The 18,651-nt window shown below is 36.6% G+C and overlaps 1 protein-coding gene across 1 annotated transcript; it reads left to right on the top strand.

The window, feature by feature from the left end:
* Positions 1-734: 734 nt before the first annotated feature.
* ttc14 (tetratricopeptide repeat domain 14) lies at positions 735-15,460 on the top strand. The gene is made up of 13 exons (XM_053634888.1): positions 735-843; positions 1,948-2,124; positions 4,031-4,152; positions 5,528-5,727; positions 5,845-5,929; positions 6,761-6,890; positions 7,579-7,734; positions 7,837-7,908; positions 8,021-8,140; positions 8,279-8,401; positions 10,993-11,110; positions 12,420-12,526; positions 13,305-15,460. The coding sequence occupies exons 2-13, from the start codon at positions 1,991-1,993 to the stop codon at positions 14,101-14,103; spliced, it is 2,166 nt and encodes a 721-aa protein (XP_053490863.1). The 5' UTR covers positions 735-843; positions 1,948-1,990; the 3' UTR covers positions 14,104-15,460.
* Positions 15,461-18,651: the final 3,191 nt, after the last annotated feature.

Here is an 18,651-nt window from a genome sequence, read left to right as displayed (position 1 = left end):
CCCTGGGGTGGGACATATAAGTTGTAGAGAGCAGTTAATTGGAGGATAATGAAGATGTTGATTGTTAAAAAATGTTGATTGTTATCCCAGAAGTGATGGACTATAAAAATAAATCTAGAATATCTCCAAAATTATTTTCTGTATATATTTTTTCAGATATAGTTGTATTGGTGTTATGACATAAAGTGACCATTACAGAAAGTTTTGAAACCCCACTTTTGATTTCTGGGCTACTTTAAATAGACGCTCTGAGTGCTGCCAGTGTGTAGTGTAAAGTTCAGGTTGATTTACACTGACAGTGTGTTGGTTTGCTGTAAAATGGGCTTAAAAGAAAATATAATAATAATAATAATAATAATAATAATAATAATAATAATAATAATAATAGTCATCATCATCTAACGGTTTTATTTATTTAATTTTAATTATATAATATTATGTTTGTTGCTGGTGAAGCCACTGGAAAGCAGAAATCGTTCATTCTTATTGTACAATGTTGCTCGAAAAAACTCTCACGTCTACAAAAATGACAGCAGAGTCAGTAGTAGATATGAGTGGATCACCTACAGCAGGGTTAATGTTTAAAAATTATATTTGTATTAATATGATAAGACAATATTCATGTCAATTAACGCGCATGAATGTGAAGGATGATGGCGACGTTAGTGACTTTTATCTTGAAAAACTCCGCTATCTAACGCAGTTTATTAGTTTCTTGTCAGTTTTTTCCCCCTTTTTTTTTGCAGACGTATCCAGCAACTAGTCAGTGCTAAAATAGAGCACACTTCTACAAACATCTATCATCTACAATGCTGAAAATGCCTACAAATGAAATATCAGAAGGTACAGATTTTGACAGGATTAAAAAAAAAAAAATTCAGGCAGCATTTAGGACCTGTGCCGTTTAGCATATGCTTACTAGTAGTGTTATCCTATAGCTGCTCATTTTAGCTCAGGTTTTGTTTTGTGTTTTTGTGTAATGAATTTAGGAAAATAAACTGAGTTTAGCATTTTAATCAAAACACGTCGGAGATTATTATATTCGTATGGAGAGCTCGCAGCTGTCTACAAGAAGCTAGTCAGCGCTTACACTATCTTAACGCGCTAGTTTAGCTAGCTGTTTTTAGCCTCTTATTTGTTAGGACGAATTTCTGATTTAGTCTGTTGTAGAGATTGAATGTTTACTAAATATGTGTTAACATTTTGATGACTGAACAAACCTGCGCTGCTTCATTATTACATCGCAGTTAAAAAAAATTGTGTAGTATTTCTACCTAAATTCGTATTCTATATTAGATGTTATGTTAAGGTTTCTATGCATTGCACACCTTAAAATAATAATAATAATCTTATACTTGTGGGTACAGTTCTTATGTTTAAATAAGAACAGTTCTTATGAGTCTATAAGCTCCTGTTTTTTATTCTCTAATTAATCTGGCATGTTTATTAATGTCGTCCCCCCACTGCATGGATTATGAGTAAGGAATAAAACAATGGGTTGTGCTTTTATAATAAAATAAGCAACAGTGTGCCAGTGTGATGATGCAGGGTTACTGTAACCACCCTGATGTTTTCTATAACAACATATCCTGAAGTGTTATATTCTTTTTATTTCACAACAGTTTGTCAGTGATTACATTTATTATTTAATAAACAATGACATGATGTACTTTTTCTGTTTGTAGCTACATTTAATGTTGTGTATGTCCGTGAAACAATTTAGTTCCTGTTCTCATTAGTTATAAACAGTCGTTACTTCCACTCTCTCTCACCGTCTCTCTCTGTCTCTCTCTCACCGTCTCTCTCTGTCTCTCTCTCACCGTCTCTCTCTGTCTCTCTTTCACCGTCTCTCTCTGTGTCTCTCTCACGCTGAATTCAGCAGTGCTGTGGTATGCTTTATAATATAAGGTTGCCAGTAATATTAGTGTTTTTTGTCTTTCTCTTCAGGTTGGAGTATGTGTACTGGTGCAAGGAGAACGTGTTGTTGAGCATGGATAGAGATTTACTCAAGCAGTCCGTGGCGTTTCATGGACAGACCCTGTTTTCTCTTTTAAAATGTGAACAAAGTGAAAATCCAGACTTTAAACATGTTACAGCTGATCTCGCCAAATCTGTGAACCAGAGGTACCAGTTGAATTTTTCATGATCCTGATCTGAGAAATCATGTACATCTGTTTATTAGGTTGAACATATAAACTTTAGCTTCAAAACTTTACCTTTAAATTTTTTTTGTCACTAACTGTTTTCATATTAGATATGACTATAATATTATGGGATTTCCCAGTTCTGTAAATTGGTTCCAATGGTCTACTTTTAGAAGCTTCATCTGTGTTTAGACAGAATATGAAATACATTTTAAAACATAAAAAAATAACCTCAGTGCCTCAGACCCAGTAGAAGAGGCATCGCTTCTGTGTCCATTAGTCCCAGAGAAGGAGGCATGACTTTTGTCAGTTAGTGTTCTAGAGTAGGAGGTGTGGCCTGTGTCTATTAGTCCTAGAGAAAGAGGTGTGGCTTTTGTCCATTAGTCCCAGAGAAGGAGGCGTGCCCTGTGTCCATTGGTTCCCGGGAAAGTGAAGCCTCTATATCTGTCAGTAACAGTGTAAGATGTGTGACCTGTGTCTCAATTCCAATGAAGGACTTGTGGCCTCTGTGTGGCACTCTGTGGTAACGTTGTGGCCTCTGTGTGGCACTCTGTGATGACGTTGTGGCCTCTGTGGGGCACTCTGTGATGACGTTGTGGCCTCTGTGGGGCACTCTGTGATGACGTTGTGGCCTCTGTGGGGCACTCTGTGATGACGTTGTGGCCTCTGTGGGGCACTCTGTGATGACGTTGTGGCCTCTGTGGGGCACTCTGTGATGACGTTGTGGCCTCTGTGGGGCACTCTGTGATGACGTTGTGGCCTCTGTGGGGCACTCTGTGATGACGTTGTGGCCTCTGTGGGGCACTCTGTGATGACGTTGTGGCCTCTGTGGGGCACTCTGTGATGACGTTGTGGCCTCTGGGGGGCACTCTGTGATGACGTTGTGGCCTCTGGGGGGCACTCTGTGATGACGTTGTGGCCTCTGGGGGGCACTCTGTGATGACGTTGTGGCCTCTGGGGGGCACTCTGTGATGACGTTGTGGCCTCTGGGGGGCACTCTGTGATGACGTTGTGGCCTCTGGGGGGCACTCTGTGATGACGTTGTGGCCTCTGGGGGGCACTCTGTGATGACGTTGTGGCCTCTGGGGGGCACTCTGTGATGTGGCCTCTGGGGGGCACTCTATGATGTGGCCTCTGGGGGGCACTCTGTGATGTGGCCTCTGTGGGGCACTCTGTGATGTGGCCTCTGTGGGGCACTCTGTGATGTGGCAATCTGTGATGACATTGTGGCCTTGTGTCTCAGTCCCAGTGAAAGAGGCGTAACTTCTGTAGCATTCCCAGTAAAGGACTTGTCACTGTGTGTCATTCCCAGCGAAGGAGCTGTGTCACTGTGTCATTCCCAGTGAAGGAGGCATGACCTCTGGAACGGTCAGCCAAAGTGAAGGAGGCATGGCCTGTAGTGCTTAAATCTTTTCTACTGAGCCAGTTAACTAATATTATACATTATGCATCTGATCATAAATTGTATTTCCTTGGAAGAAAAAACACCCCCAGTGCTTCATTTATTAATTTGCAAGTAAGCACCTCGCGCCAACACCAACCAGAGAGTATGATGAAAATCCAACCTGTTTTTATGAACACCTTTTTGGAAATCCTATCTCTGAACTGGATATAAATTTTGTTTAGGCATCATATAAATTTATTGTTAAAAAAAAACAAAAAACAAAGTGGATTTTTTTTTTTTTTGTTACATGTTCTGGTCAGTACAGTTGATCCAAGGCAGTCTTAGATTTTATAGCAGCACATTTGTAACCATTGTTCTCAAATTCTCATTCAGTTGTTAGTTTTGCCACACATTTCACAATCCTCATGCATACTGGCTGCAACAAGGATGTTTTTAGCAATTGCACTTAATGCTGTTTTTCTCTGTTCATCTGTTGTAACAGGGATAAAGAAGATGACAGTCCTGTTGTGGAACAGTTTATTGCAAGGAAAGCAGACCTTCTGTTTGCTCCGGCATGGAAATCAACCACACCTGGAGAAGAGGAGTGGCAGGAAGAGTCACAAGGTGTTTTTTTATGCACAGTTCAAATACATAATCAAAGCTGTAAAACCCTGAGTCCTTAAAACAATAATAGTTACATCTAATAATTAACCATAGTTTATAGATTTTCATTACTGCAGTTCCAAATATGTAGAATTTTTGCAAGTTCCAAATTATTTCTGCATCTATTTTTTATTATACAAACCAAAAGTCAATAACATACGAGTCTAAACAAATAATAATCAGACACTGTGTCTGACATGGTTGAAATCTCTAACACGTTAACAATCACCCATTTACTTGCACTTTATGAGCTTTAAATCCACTAATATTTTGAGAGTATTGCAATGATGAGTGCAATGATGACAGAAATAAAATGAATCAAAATGACTAAGGATTTTAGATGTTCAGCTTGTGCGTGTGACTTTATAGCAGCATTACACCTTTGTGTTTACCATTCCACCTTCAATTACTTGTTTAAGCAATAATACTTTTTGATTTGGTGTATAAAATATATTTTCTACACCATATTGTTTTGTAGTAGATTGACTCTTATTCAGGGAAATATGAACTGTTTCTTAATTCAGAGAACAGACTTGCGTTCTCGTGAAGTCTGGTTTTGACTGGCTACCTTGGAAGAATGAACTCGGAAGGACAGGAGTACATAGAATGCATCTTTGTGAAAATTGAGATATGCCGTGAGCTTGCTGTTGTGCAATGGACCGTCCCAGCACATTTCTAGTAGTGGGGCAAGGTCCTCATCTCTGCCGTGCTCCCTAAGTAGTATGTTTCAGCTGGTTAATAGATTTACTTTTAACTGACTGATTAACCAAAAGTTAATTAAGCATGTTTTAATGTAGTAAGCTCTCTGTTTGTAACTGCGACCTCACATTAACTAAAATCTAAGCTAAAGAGTTTACCGTTACCTCAGGATGGAAGCTAGCCTTTAATTAAAATACTTCTGTGGGATAAATTTGACTTTTCAGCAGCCTCATATATATCTCAATCTAATTCATATACCAAAATCATTCTTTCTAAATACATATTTAGATTTATTTAGATTGTCATTAAAAAGATGCTAACTACAGGTATGGGTCAGGCTTCCGTTAACCGCTATTGTTTTGCTGCAATGACTTCTGGGACTTCATGCGGGTTAGGTGTGCTCAGGTCTGCATTCGATGCATCCTCAATATCAAGAACACATCCGTGTAATTTCATGAGTATAACAAACCAATACTTGAGTATTTACATTATACACACCAGTCCTAGTGTTATTAATAATAATGATGAAATTCTTGTTTGTGAAATACTTGACCACTTGAAAATGTTCATTTTGATATTGTGTAAAATAAAAATCTCAGCAGAGATGTGTGAAGTATATATGATGCTGATTTCGCAGAACCATATGCCATCATGCCTCCATTGGAACAATTCATGGATGTTTCTTATAACGAGAGGAGAGAACTTTTCTACAGAGATGTCGAGCGAGGCGATGTAGTCATCGGCAGAATTACGTCAATCCGAGATTTCGGGTTCTTTGTTAATCTTCTCTGCACCGCTGGGGGAATGGAGAGGGACGTAGAAGATCTGGAGATCATGGTGCCTTAAACATGATTTACACTTTGACCTGAATGCTCACACTTACCCTGCACTGTTATATGGGGTTTCACATCATTCTTTTAAGTGAGAGACTTTTGTTTGTGTTGTCTTTCTTAGGGTCTGTGTCCAATCAGAGATGTCCCATCAACCGGAAATCATGATGATCCTTTGTCTTATTTCCAGATTGGGGATTTGATCAGAGGTACATTTAGTTGAGGAATAGTACACCCCAGTCACAATTCGAATCATGATACTGTTTTACATGATACAATTTGAATCAGTTTGATTCTCCGTTTTTTTTCTTTTACATTTAGAGCACATTGTTTGGATTTATTATCTTTTAAGTAACACAAGTGTGTTTTAAATCTTTCAATTTCAGCTGGACTGATAAATTTAGCATGAATAAATGTAGAGGTTCAGAAATATTCAAAATAAATTTAACAATTAACCTGTTTGTTTATAATAGCATTATCTAATATTTATCTAAACTATTTGACTTATATATTTTATTGATTTATTTATATGCATTATTTATTTGCATACATGCATCATATGTGTTTATATGTTTATCTAAAATAGATATTGTGTTTTGGTTTTATATTTTATAATAACAAAATTACAATGCTATTTTGAAGTTATCGTACCTTTTTAAGACATTTTGAGTGTTATTTTTCATCCTTTATTTATATTCATATTTATACATTAAAAAATAATTATTTTAGGTATTTAGAAATTTATTTATAATAAAATAATATAATATAATAAGATAATAAAATTTATAATAAAATTACAATCATTTTGTAAAGATATTGACATTGAGTATGTACCTAATAAATTTTACTTCTTACTATATATATCTCTTGTATGTTACACACACACAATATCTACATTCTTGATTTTTTTTAATTTAAACTCCTTAATTTTAATAATTGTAAATTTCCATTGTAATCCTTAAAATCTATCAAATTAAACAGATACCCCTTTATTTCAACATGACTAATACATTTAAGATGTTTTATTTAATTTTGTTTAGCTGGTGTGAAGGACATTGACCGCTATCATGAGAAGCTGACAATCTCACTTTATCCCACCTCTCTGGCCTTGAACATGGAGCGAACCAAATTGGGTGTAATAAGCAAAGAAGAGTTACCTCTTCACTACACGTAAGATGAACTGTGTGCGCTATATCCTCCTCTTATTGAACTCTTACTGGTGCCAATACTTTAATCTTAGTGATAAATAAATGGATTTAAACTTTTATTGGTTTGCTTTCTTATCCATTTCCCTCTATCTAGTCATTGTTATTTGGGATTTAGCTCTAACGTGATTTGGATCACAAGAAAAAATAAAATAAAACCAAGTTTATATCAAACCGCAGTCAGAACAATTGTGAGTAAATTTAAAAAAATGAAACATTAAAAAAGATGATAAAATTATGTTTCCTCCTAAAGCCACTAAAATAAACAGTTAGAAAAGAGACATATACTTAGAGAAAATTATGGAAAAGCTGTAGACGTTATCAGGATGATTTTGCGACTAATTTGGTTAGCCAGTCAGTGATTTATTATTTCTAGCTCTGTTGATATGCTCTCAGTGCATGACAAAAATACAGGATTACGGATATGTTACTGGGCTGAGCTACACTGTCCAATGGTACGAACGCTACAATTTATTAGTCCACAGTTACACACTATAACTCCATCTGTTTATCTGTACAAAAATTATTGGCACCCCACTGGACACCAGTGGAAAAAGGTGCACCACTGACCAATATAACTTGGGTTGTGGCAGTTTCTCAGCATTATCTTTGAGTGGTGGTTTATTTATTATTTTTTTTCCGCTCTTGTTCAGTCGTGGTGAACAGGTGACTACAGACAGCAGAGAGTCATACGAGATGTTACTCCAGAGTTCACTCGGCTTCTCTAACCCGTCCAGTGTTGACTATTTGCTCGGCATGCTGGGAATCGGTGACACACAGTCTCACTCACTAATGAGAGGATTACAGAGGTATACAGTGATTTATTTATTTTTTATTTTTTGTAAATACAAATTTAGGTATGATAATTATGTGTAGTACAAAATATATAGTTAATTTTATTTGTTTTATAGTAAACATTTCATGGAAGATGATTTTGCAAGTGCAATTCGGAAGAAGCAGTCTGCTTCCTGGGCATTGAAATGGTACGCATGATATGCATCTTATCCATTAACTTGTCTTTATTTTATCTAATGATTATGTCTTGTTAATGTAACACTGATGTGGAAACTCATTTACTGTGTGAATCTTTTGCAGTGTGAAAGCTGGTGTGAATCATTTCAAATCAGGCCGCCATGTAGAAGCAATGAATGAGTACAACAAGGCTTTAGAGATCGACACCAATAATGTCGAGGCTCTTGTAGCACGTGGCGCTCTGTAAGCTCCTCCACCTGAAATCAAAACAATTCACAATTAATTTTTTTTTTTTTTTCTTCCAGGTTACACAGATTCGATTTTTGTTAATACAAAGCCTTTCTAAGCATTTTTGTTAATACAAATGCTTTCTTTCTGCAGATATGCCACTAAAGGCAGCTTGGTGAAAGCTATCAGTGACTTTGAGCTAGCTTTGGAAAGCTGCCCAACACACAGGAACGCTAAGAAATATCTGTGCCAAACACTGGTGGAACGAGGTGGCCAGTAAGTCTATTTAGACAAATAAAACTTCCTGTGTTCATCGCTCACAGATTCCTGGGTTGAATTTAATTTTATAACTGTTAACTGTTAGTTCCTATAAAATTATGTTTCCATCCACATCCAGTGCCCTCTACTAATATTGGCACCCTTGGTAAATATGAGCAAATAAGGCTGTGGAAAATTGTCTTTATTGTTTAACCTTTTGATCATTTGTTAAAAAAAATTCACAAAAATACTCTGCTCTCATTGATATCAAACAATTGCAAACACAACACGGGTTTATCAAAAAAAAATTTGTTAAATATAGGTGTGCAACAATTATTGGCTCCCTTTCAGTCAATACTTTGTGCTAGCTCCCTTTGCAAGATAACAGCTCTGAGTCTTCTCCTATAATGCCTGATGAGGTTGGAGAATACATGGGATAAGGGAGCTGAGACCATTCCTCCATACAGAATCTCTCCAGATCCTTCAAATTTTGAGGTCCACGCTGCTGGACTCTCCACTTCAGTTCACCCCACAGGTTTTCTATGGTTTCAAGTCAGGGGACTGGGATGGCCATGGCAGGACCTTGATTTTGTGGTCAGTAAACCATTATTGTACTTTTCCATATGGCTACCTCTCTGTGTGTGCCAAAACCACCTCTGGTGTTTATTTCCAGCAAGCTCTATTTTGGTTTCACCTGACCATAGAACCCAATCCAGTAGAGTCTGGCAAACTGAATGCTTGAGCTTTTTTTTGGATGAGAGTAGAGGCTTTTTTCTTGAAACCCTTCCTAACAACTTGTGGTGATGTAGGTGACTTCGGATTGTAGTTTTGGAGACTTTCTGACCCCAAGACATAGCTAACTTCTGCAGTTCTCCAGCTGTGAGCCTTGGAGATTTTATTTTTTTTTTTGGCCACTCGAACCATCCTTTTCACAGTGTGTTGAGACAATTTAGACACACATCCTCTTCCAGATTGATTCATAACATTTCCAGTTGACTGGAACTTCTTAAGTATTGCCCTGATGGTGGAAATGGGCATTTTCAATGTTTGTACTGTTTTCTTATAGCCACTTCCCATTTTGTGAAGCTCAACAATCTTTCTTTTGTGCACATCACAGCCATATTCCTTGGTCTTATCCATTCTTATGAATGACTAAAGCTAAGTTCACACTACACGACTTTTTCTCTTGTAATCGGGAGTCTTGAAGTCGTTGTGGTGTTCACACTATGTTATTGCTCGGCGACAGGGGGTCACACACTACACGACCTGACAACGACTCTGTCACCTGACGACTCTATCTGGTGTCCAGACTACGTTTTGTCACGAAAACACACGTGAGAAGTGACACAGATATATGACGCGAAAACCACACGTGAAACGTGTCTGAGTTGTTTATTTGAAGATGGATGTAGGACAGAAAAAAGTGGTATGAGAGACAAATAAAATTGGATGAAAGAGTGGATTAGCACACATGGGCAGCAGGGATTGTGTGTGCTACAGAGAAAGTTGGAGATGAGTAAAAAGGTTTTGCGGGTTTCCCTTCCTCACGGTGACCTCACCCCATGCCTTGCTTTCTCATTGGCTGTAGCTCGTTGCTGCAATCAACGTGACGACACTTTTCACACCACAGGATATGGAGTCGCCCGACAGGTCCTGATATTTATCATGCCAAATATCTGTGTGGCGATGTGTCGGCGAGCCTCTGCGAAGTGTCGTTGAGTAGTTCACACATAACGATCGACTGCCGATTGGTGATGCTGACTGCTCACCGAGCTGCCTCTGATCAAGTGGTTTTTGTTGGTGAGCTTGGCGACTTGCAATTTGGGTTTAAAATCGTTTACTGTGAACTAGGCTTAAGGGAATTTGGCCTATGTGTTACTTCATATTTATACCCCTGTGAAACAGGAAGTTATGGTTGAATACTTTAATGTTCCTAGTCACCCAGGTGTACTAAAACAAATGTAAAATATCAATGGGAATATACTTCAAATATATTTTTCTTATTTGAATTCATAGAGGTGCCAATAATTGTTGCACACCTATATTTAACGAAGATATTTTTCTAAACCTGTGTTGTGTTTGCAATTGTCTGATATCCATGAGAAGAGTATTTTTGTTAATATTTTTGAACAAAATATCACAAGGTTAAACAATAGATATTTTTTTTTTTACCGCCTTCTTTGCTCACATTTACCAAGGGTGTCAATATTAGTGGAGGGCACTGTATTCAAGATTAGGAGCTCCATAGGGAGAATTGAGCAAAGTCAGCTCATATCTCTCTAAATAAGCCAGTTATATAACAATATATACAATGCTAACTGGGTTTGGGTAAGTAAATAATTATTGGTTTAAATTCATAGTGTTGCCAAATAATGTTTACGTCTAGGAATCGTTTACACACTATTTAAGACGGTGCTAAGATGTAAAGCAAGTGAAATGGATTTTTTATTTTATAAGATTTAAACTTTCCATTGGTTGTGCAAATTGCCAATGTAAAAATGTATACATTTTGTGCATGCTTATTGATAGTTTTTGGAAGTCTGGGAATTTTATCCTAATAAGAAATAATTGTTTAAATGTGCGGTTGATGTCTGGTCTCTACTCTTCAGGCTGGAAGAAGAGGAAAAGCTGATTACAGCAGAAGGGCTTTATAAGAAAGCAATAGCTTTAGATGACACGTTTCATGAAGCGAAGGAAGCGCTGAGGAAGCTGCAGATGCACATCCAGGTGAGCTGGAACATGTCCACATGCATCACCTGTCAGAATAACACTCCTCCTATTTGTCAGGTGTTTAACAATTTTTCAACATAGGCTGTAGGCATAGCATTGTATTTCCAACTTTGTTTTCTGATGTGATAATGATGGAACAGATTGTTTGGAAAAAAAACAATGTAGATTTACAGTGCTAATCTACTGTGTAGGCTTACATAAAGTTTTACACTGCAGTTGTGCAGCTGTACACTGCAGGTGTGAAGATTTACAACTTTACAGTGCGGATGTACATTGTAGGTTTACATTAGTTTTACACTGCAGATTTGTAACTTTACAGTGCAGATATACAGTGTAGCTTTACATGACAGCTTTACGGTGCAGATGTGCAACTTTACAGTGCAGATATATAGCATAGGTTTACATTTACAGCTTTATACTGCAGATTTGTAGCTTTACAGTGCATATGTGCAGCGTAGGTTTACATTACAGCTTTACATTGCAGATGTGCAGGTTTACAGTGCAGTTTTACAACTTTACAGTGTAGCGTACAGTACATTACAGCATTACACTGCGGATATGCAGGTTTACAGTCCAGTTTTACAACTTTACAGTGTAACGTACAGTACATTACAGTTTTACACTGCAGATATGCGGCTTTACATTGCAGATTTACAATGTAGGTTTACATTACAGCTTTACACTGCAGATGTGCAGATTTACAGTGTAGGTTTTCATTACAGCTTTACACTGCAGATGTGCAGCCTTACAGTAAATATAATATTTATAAAGCAGGTTATAGAGACTCTGAGGCTCAGAGTGGTGCAAACTGTTTGATAAAGTTGTTTTTTGACAGGTTTTATGAAATTTGTTGGAAAGTTAGAAATAATTATATTTAGAAATGTACCTTATGTCTTGTTACACTGATGAAATATTTTTGTTGTTTATGTGTGTCTTTTGATTTGGGATGTTGAACTCTGATTGCTGTTGGACTCTCAATCCTAATCACACCGGTTCGGCACAAACGCCATCTCTGGAAAACCCTGTTTGGACTGAATCAACACTGGTTTGTATTCTGCTGCTTGTGCTGGCTGGTAACTGTATCTTTGTCTGTCTTCTGTGCATTCTTAAAATCGCACAATGCTTTCTTACATTCTTGATGTCCTGTCATGTCCTGATGTTTGAAATGTTGACGGTCTGCTGGAATTGTCATCTATGGCCATCTTGCAAAAAAAAAAAAAAAAAAATTACTGCATGTTCCTGCATGCCTGATTTATCACTTGTATGTGGTTTTTAATTTCCATTGTGCCAATTGACCGCTTTAAAGAAAACTCTTAAACTGAAAGCCGAAGAGGCTGCAAAGGAGAAGGAAAAGCAACCAACTGCGGAGACGAGCGCAGAAAAATTACGTAAGATCTTAAAAGAAGAAAAAAGGTAATGACTGATATACACACACAGATTGGAGCCTGGTTCTGCATTTTTGTATTTATTCCTACTTTTTACACAAGTATCTGACCATGGTTATGATTACTGTATTTGTAGTGTTTAAACTCCCCCTGAACTCTATGGCACAATATCCTCTTGGATATTTATTTATTTATTTATTTATTTATTTATTTATTTATTAGCTTAGGTTATTTGGGTCAGATTTCTGTCTACAACGGAGATTTTCTTAGCCATGTGTTATGAAACTGACTTGGGGGTGGGGCTGTATATGAGCTCAGCTTGTGATGTCACTAAAAAGATTCAATGGCATGAAATTATAACAGTTCATTTTGCAATAATTAGTAGGGAATGATGTTACTGATGTTAGCCACAGAAACCTTCCAGTTAGATAACTTGTCATGGTAACATTGAAGTACTATTATTTGCTATTGTTGGTTGATGATAAATGATTCAGTGAGAAGATGACGCAAATCCTACTGGTTCTGGGAGCTTTGACACTGGTGAGCTAACTAGATGGCTAGCTAATTGTGATGGGGCGTATCCAAATTGCTTGTCATGCATGTTCATGTTTCTTTGTATTTATAACGAAAGTGAAGGTGTAGGTTCTAAGGCCTTTTTTTTATCGAAGGGAAATATATGAAACCATTTCTAATCAAATATTATTATTGTGTAATAGCTTAATGATGTTCAGTTGGAATTTTAAAATGACTATTGATTGCACACTTTTTAAAGAATTAAGGAGTCCATAAAATTGACTTCTATCCAGGATGAAAAAGAAAAGGAAGAGGTATGACTCCACGTCAGAGACGTCCTCAAGCTCTGATTCCTCCAGTGATGACTTGTCCAGTCGCAAAAAACCCAAAAAGCGAAAGCACAAACGTAGACGCTCCTCACACAGTGGTAAAAAACACAAGCAAAGGGTTTCGTCACGTGATGAGGAGGAGCACTACCCTGTTCCTGCTAACACCTCAGCATCCTTCATTAATGAGAAACAAACCCTCATTAAACTGCTGGATGGAGAGAACAGAGCCGAAAACCGAAGACTCTCTCATGAAAAAAGCAGAGAAGGTAGGTTTGAAGACGACCCCTTCACCCGGAGCCCTGAGACTGAGGACAGGAAGGTCAAGGGTCAACATGAGTGCTTCAGCGGATTAAATGGCCGGGACAAAGACACATACAGCGATCGCAGAAGATCTGAAGATGAACACAGCACTCAACTGGAAAGTTGTAGAAGTGCACGCATCACTTCCTGTAGGAAGGATTCCTCCTCCTCTGCCTATTCAGAAACCTCACGCAAATCTGACTCGCGCGATTTCGACTCTCGCAAATCCAGCTCTCGCACATCTGACTCGCGCAATTCTCACTCGTCTGACTCTCGTAGATCAGACTCTTATAAATCTGGAAGCCATGGGAGGTCAGAGGTCAGGGAAGGGAATGATCATCAAATTAGCTACAGTGATGTGAGCAAAGCCTGGGAGGGAAACCAGAAAAAGAAGGTACCCACCAATTTACTGGATATCTTTAATCAGATTGCTGAATTTGAGAGAGAAAGAAAGAAGAAATGAATATAATGCAATTTTCTGTGTTGTCGCAATCGCTTCCTGCCTTGAAGAAACAAATAGAGATGGAGTGATTAACATGAGAACCCAGACCTGCCAACCTTTACCTTACATTGCATAGGAATATGCTGATACACATTATCACTTAAAAATACATAAAAATTACACATTATAGAGTCTTCTTCACATTTTCCCACATGAAAGATGTCCTCACTGTCTGTCATGGTAAAAGGAGAATGTTTTGAGTTCATTAACTTGAAATAAATTCAGTGTCTGTTCACTTAGTTCACATTAGACATGTATATAATAAGTTAAACAGTTTAACAGTTAGTATAACAGTTAAATGTGTTTGTTATATATTAAATATAATAAAGGAATGTATTAAAGGAAAGTGATTTGGATGAAAGAGGAAGAAAACTTTAGACAACAAATTTGAAAATGAATCATTTTGGAAAATATATGGGACAAAGCATTATTACTCTTCGAGGTTGGCAGGTCTGGATACACTGATGCCTTGTAATAAACAAACATGATGATACCATGTGTTAATGTAGCAATTATCACTTCTTTATACCTTATTGTTTATTTTCTAAAATGAAATGCTTCCTTGACAAAAAAAAAAAAAAAAAAAAAACAGCACAAAAATCTTTGTAGTTAAAAACTTTATCAAAGTGGTTCATGGTTCTGGGTTTAAAACGACAGTCAGTACATTTCAGTACATTCATGGATGAGGTTTGTTGCCAATTTTTCTCTATAGAGGGCTATAAACTGCAGAATGTAATCAGGTGTGGAAATGTACGGATTGTAGTTTAGCTAATAATTAGATGTACATCTGTCTATTTTTAGGGCTTTCACTCTGATGCTTTTTGTTTCTCAATCAGTCTGATTAATGTTTTAGGAATGTGTGTACAACATGTAAACCAATATATCCAAGCATCTCCTAATAAACTGATGGTTAAAGCAAAAGTAATTTGCTTAATCTTGTATAATTTGTGTAGCCAGTATTTATACCTGAATTTAGATATGCATCATGCTAAACTGGTGGCTGTAATCTTTTTTGTTTACTGTTAGCTTTGTAGCTTTAATGCAAAACTAAAAAAAAAAAAAAAAAACCCAAAAACCAACAGCTTAATACTATACAGTATGGTGATTACATGGAAATGGTGTCTAGTTTTTGGCATTTTATCATTTATCATTTATAAGCGACATCAAAAAAGTAATTGTTTTTTCAAGTTAATAGTTTTCTTCTAGACCTACTGTAGCTTGTACTTCAAGATGTTTACAGTAAATTTAATATTAGCTTCATCTGTTGTCACGTTTCTGTGTGCATCATTATTTTTTATAATAAAAGCAGCAGTTTTCAGCCGAGTTCAATGATGTGTTGACCATATACAATGGAGAAAAAAAAATGTCCAGTAGAGGGCAGTTCAACACAACAGCACAACCTGAGTGTGTTAGAAAGGTGATAATATAATGCTTACACAATATTAAACGAATCTTTAACATGCACTCATTCTCTTATGAGATATTTTGATATTAACTGTGAAAATATTAGTTTTTAAATTTAGAGTAAGTCATTATTAATGTAGTATTGACAATTATAATTTGATCCTGATATTTCTTTAACAACTAATCTTAATATAAGTATTGGTAGCGCTTAATTATTATCAAACGGAATGTAACAAACACACAGGCACACGCACATGATCACAAATGTGTTAGTTCTGCAAATTTCTCCTTTTTTCAAACAAGTACAAAGTACTTTTTAAAATATTGTTGTTGGGATACTAGTCTTGGTGTTCCTTGGTGTTGGATGAAAGTGTGTGTGGGCGTGTTTATATATATCTTGGTGGGGACCATATGTCCCCCCACAAGGATACAGATGCATTTATTTATTGATGTATCTATTGAATAAATAATAACTAAATTATTTAATTATTTATTAATTAAGTACTTGCTTACATACTTGCTTACCTTTTTAGGATATTTGGCTGGACCCCACAAGGAAAACTGCTTTTTTTAAAAATATATTACACTTCTATCACTAGGTGATGGAATGTCTCTGTGCATTCGTCTCTTATTCTCATTAGTGCAAGAATGAGTAGTTAAATGTTTGTAAGATTTAGATGGAATCATTATTGTAACCAGCACAGCAGATGAACTGATTTTGGGATGGGTACAAACAGGATCAAGGTCACAGCAAGGTGTTAAATAGCTTCCCTCCTGTTTAAAATATATTTTAAATGTGTTTCAGACATAGAAATTTGTAACAAGAGGTACTCAATTTGTTGGTCGATAAGGATAAGCCATAAGGATTTTCTAGGGTCACACCATTTGAAAGTGTTAGTTTAGCCGAATAGCACTCCTTGTCTTTTAGTGCTAATTCACAATAATAAGTGGATAATATTTTATCTGATATCAGTCCAATTCCTAAATGAAATTATAGCTAGAATCTTCAGTCAGATTGTTTATAACATTTTTTTTCTTTAATGTGTGTGTGGTTTATGTGGTAGCTACAATTATTATTATTATTATTATTATTATTATTATTATTATTATTACTACTACTATTATTATAATTATTTTTTTCCCCTCAACATTAGCCATCAGTGCTCTTATTTTCCCTTTTCTCTTGAGAGCAGACTCTCTGAAGGTCCTCTGATGACCTTGAGGAGCTCTTATGAGTTGTTGTTACTGCAGAATTATTCCTCCGAGTACTTTAAGTGGAAAACTGGGCTGAGCTCCTTTCAGAGAAGAAATTAAATAAATCAGACAAAGACCTCGAACACGTTAAAAATTGGCTGAAGGATTTTCTAAGCTGAACTTTATGTCAGGGGTGAAATTGGATCAGAAAAAAAGAAAACTTAAGAAAAACTCTGATCCCAATAGCAAGTCTGAAGAGTTATGCTTCAGACTGTCAGGGAAAACATCAAAGTATCTTGTTAACCACACATCTCAGTCAGTCAGTGCACTGAGCAATTTAATTCAGAGGCCACAATCAACAAATCATAGCATTGTGGATTTTTCTGTATGGCTTATGGGTTTTAGTGATTTTTAATAAGATGATGACTATTTTCTTCTTCTGCATATTATTATTCTTATTAGCTTCTTGCTTCTAACAAATGTAGATAATGAAGTTAATTCCAATATACAAATTTATTTATTTTTTTAAAAAATAAATAGTTGTTAATTAAAATGTAAAATTTCACAGAAAAGAAATAGTTTCATCACCCTCATATCCAAGTCAAGTCCAAAGCCAAAGAGCAGTCCGTACAGGATTTCAGAGTTTTTTTGTGTTTGTTGCGGCTTTTTTCAAAATTTGCGATGCAACTTGAATTGATGAAATTGCAATTGCATGAAATTGATTTGCACACTCTTTCACAGTGATGTTTATTAGTAAATGAGACTTTTTAGCGGTACTCATGTTAGACGCATGTGAATCAAAGTGGGCTTTGACTGAATGCATGTTGTGAGGATGTCATATGAGGTGACTTGGCCCAAATCTGTGGTAGTTTTGAAAAATTGCAAGCTCCTCTGAATATTGTCTGAGTTTACTTGATTTTGCATTCATTTCTGCGATCACAAAATTGTAACATCCTAGAGGCACTGAATGAGGTTCCTGTTCTATGCATTGATTACTTACTGACCAGTGGATGTGCATAAGTCCATAATAATTGTGTCTTCTACATGATCACAAGTGTTGCCTTTAGAAACTTTCAGTATATATGTGAAATGTAACTGTTCCATTAACAAGTGGCAAAGTTGCCTCTTCAGACGTTTTGTGGTGTCTTTTTCCATTGATCTACAAGAGAAAGGTTAGTGCATGCTCTCTCTCTCTCTGTCTCTCTCTCTCTGTGTGTGTTGGTGTGTTATGGGGGATTCGGAGGCGGATGCGGTGCGGATGATCTCAGAAAGTTGTCCAGCTCGGGCATACAGCTATGCTTTCTGTTCACTGCCCCTTAATCTCATTTAATGGAATACATTTGTAATTGCCCACTTTAGTCTGGTTCCTGATCGTCTGGCTTGATGTGTGTGTGTGTGTGTGTGTGTGTGTGTGTGTGTGTGTGAGTTTCTTCAGGATTTAATCCTGCCTCCCTCACTGCGTCTCTCACACCCACTGACCCACAGCAGCTTCTTGTACAGCTGCATGGCTCTTTTTACACAATGTGTGTGTGTGTGTCAGACATCTGCCAGTGAACCATTAACTTTCAGGCTGTGTGTGGTATCTGTCAGTGAGAGTGCATACCTATGTAAGACACTATTACATAGAAGGATCTATGTTAAGTGTATTTATGACAAAGTTCTAAAAATATTCTTAGAATTCAATATTTAAATCCAAAACAAGTACAAATAAAAATGTTAAGTTCATTTCTTTACTATGTGTTTCAAATGATTTTTTTTACTCTGAACATCACCCCTGTACTATACATGAGTCATTAAAATTCATAAACAGTGTTTTAAAATATTTTAAGTTGCATAATACAAACCTGGAGTCTGACATAGAATATAACAAAGAAGAGCAAAGTATTCTACGGCAGGAATTTTCAGAGAAGT

The sequence above is a fragment of the Ictalurus furcatus genome, chromosome 10 (assembly GCF_023375685.1).
Source record: "Ictalurus furcatus strain D&B chromosome 10, Billie_1.0, whole genome shotgun sequence".
In the NCBI taxonomy this organism is placed as follows: Eukaryota; Metazoa; Chordata; class Actinopteri; order Siluriformes; family Ictaluridae; genus Ictalurus; species Ictalurus furcatus.
This window is presented reverse-complemented; position numbering and strand designations above follow the sequence as displayed.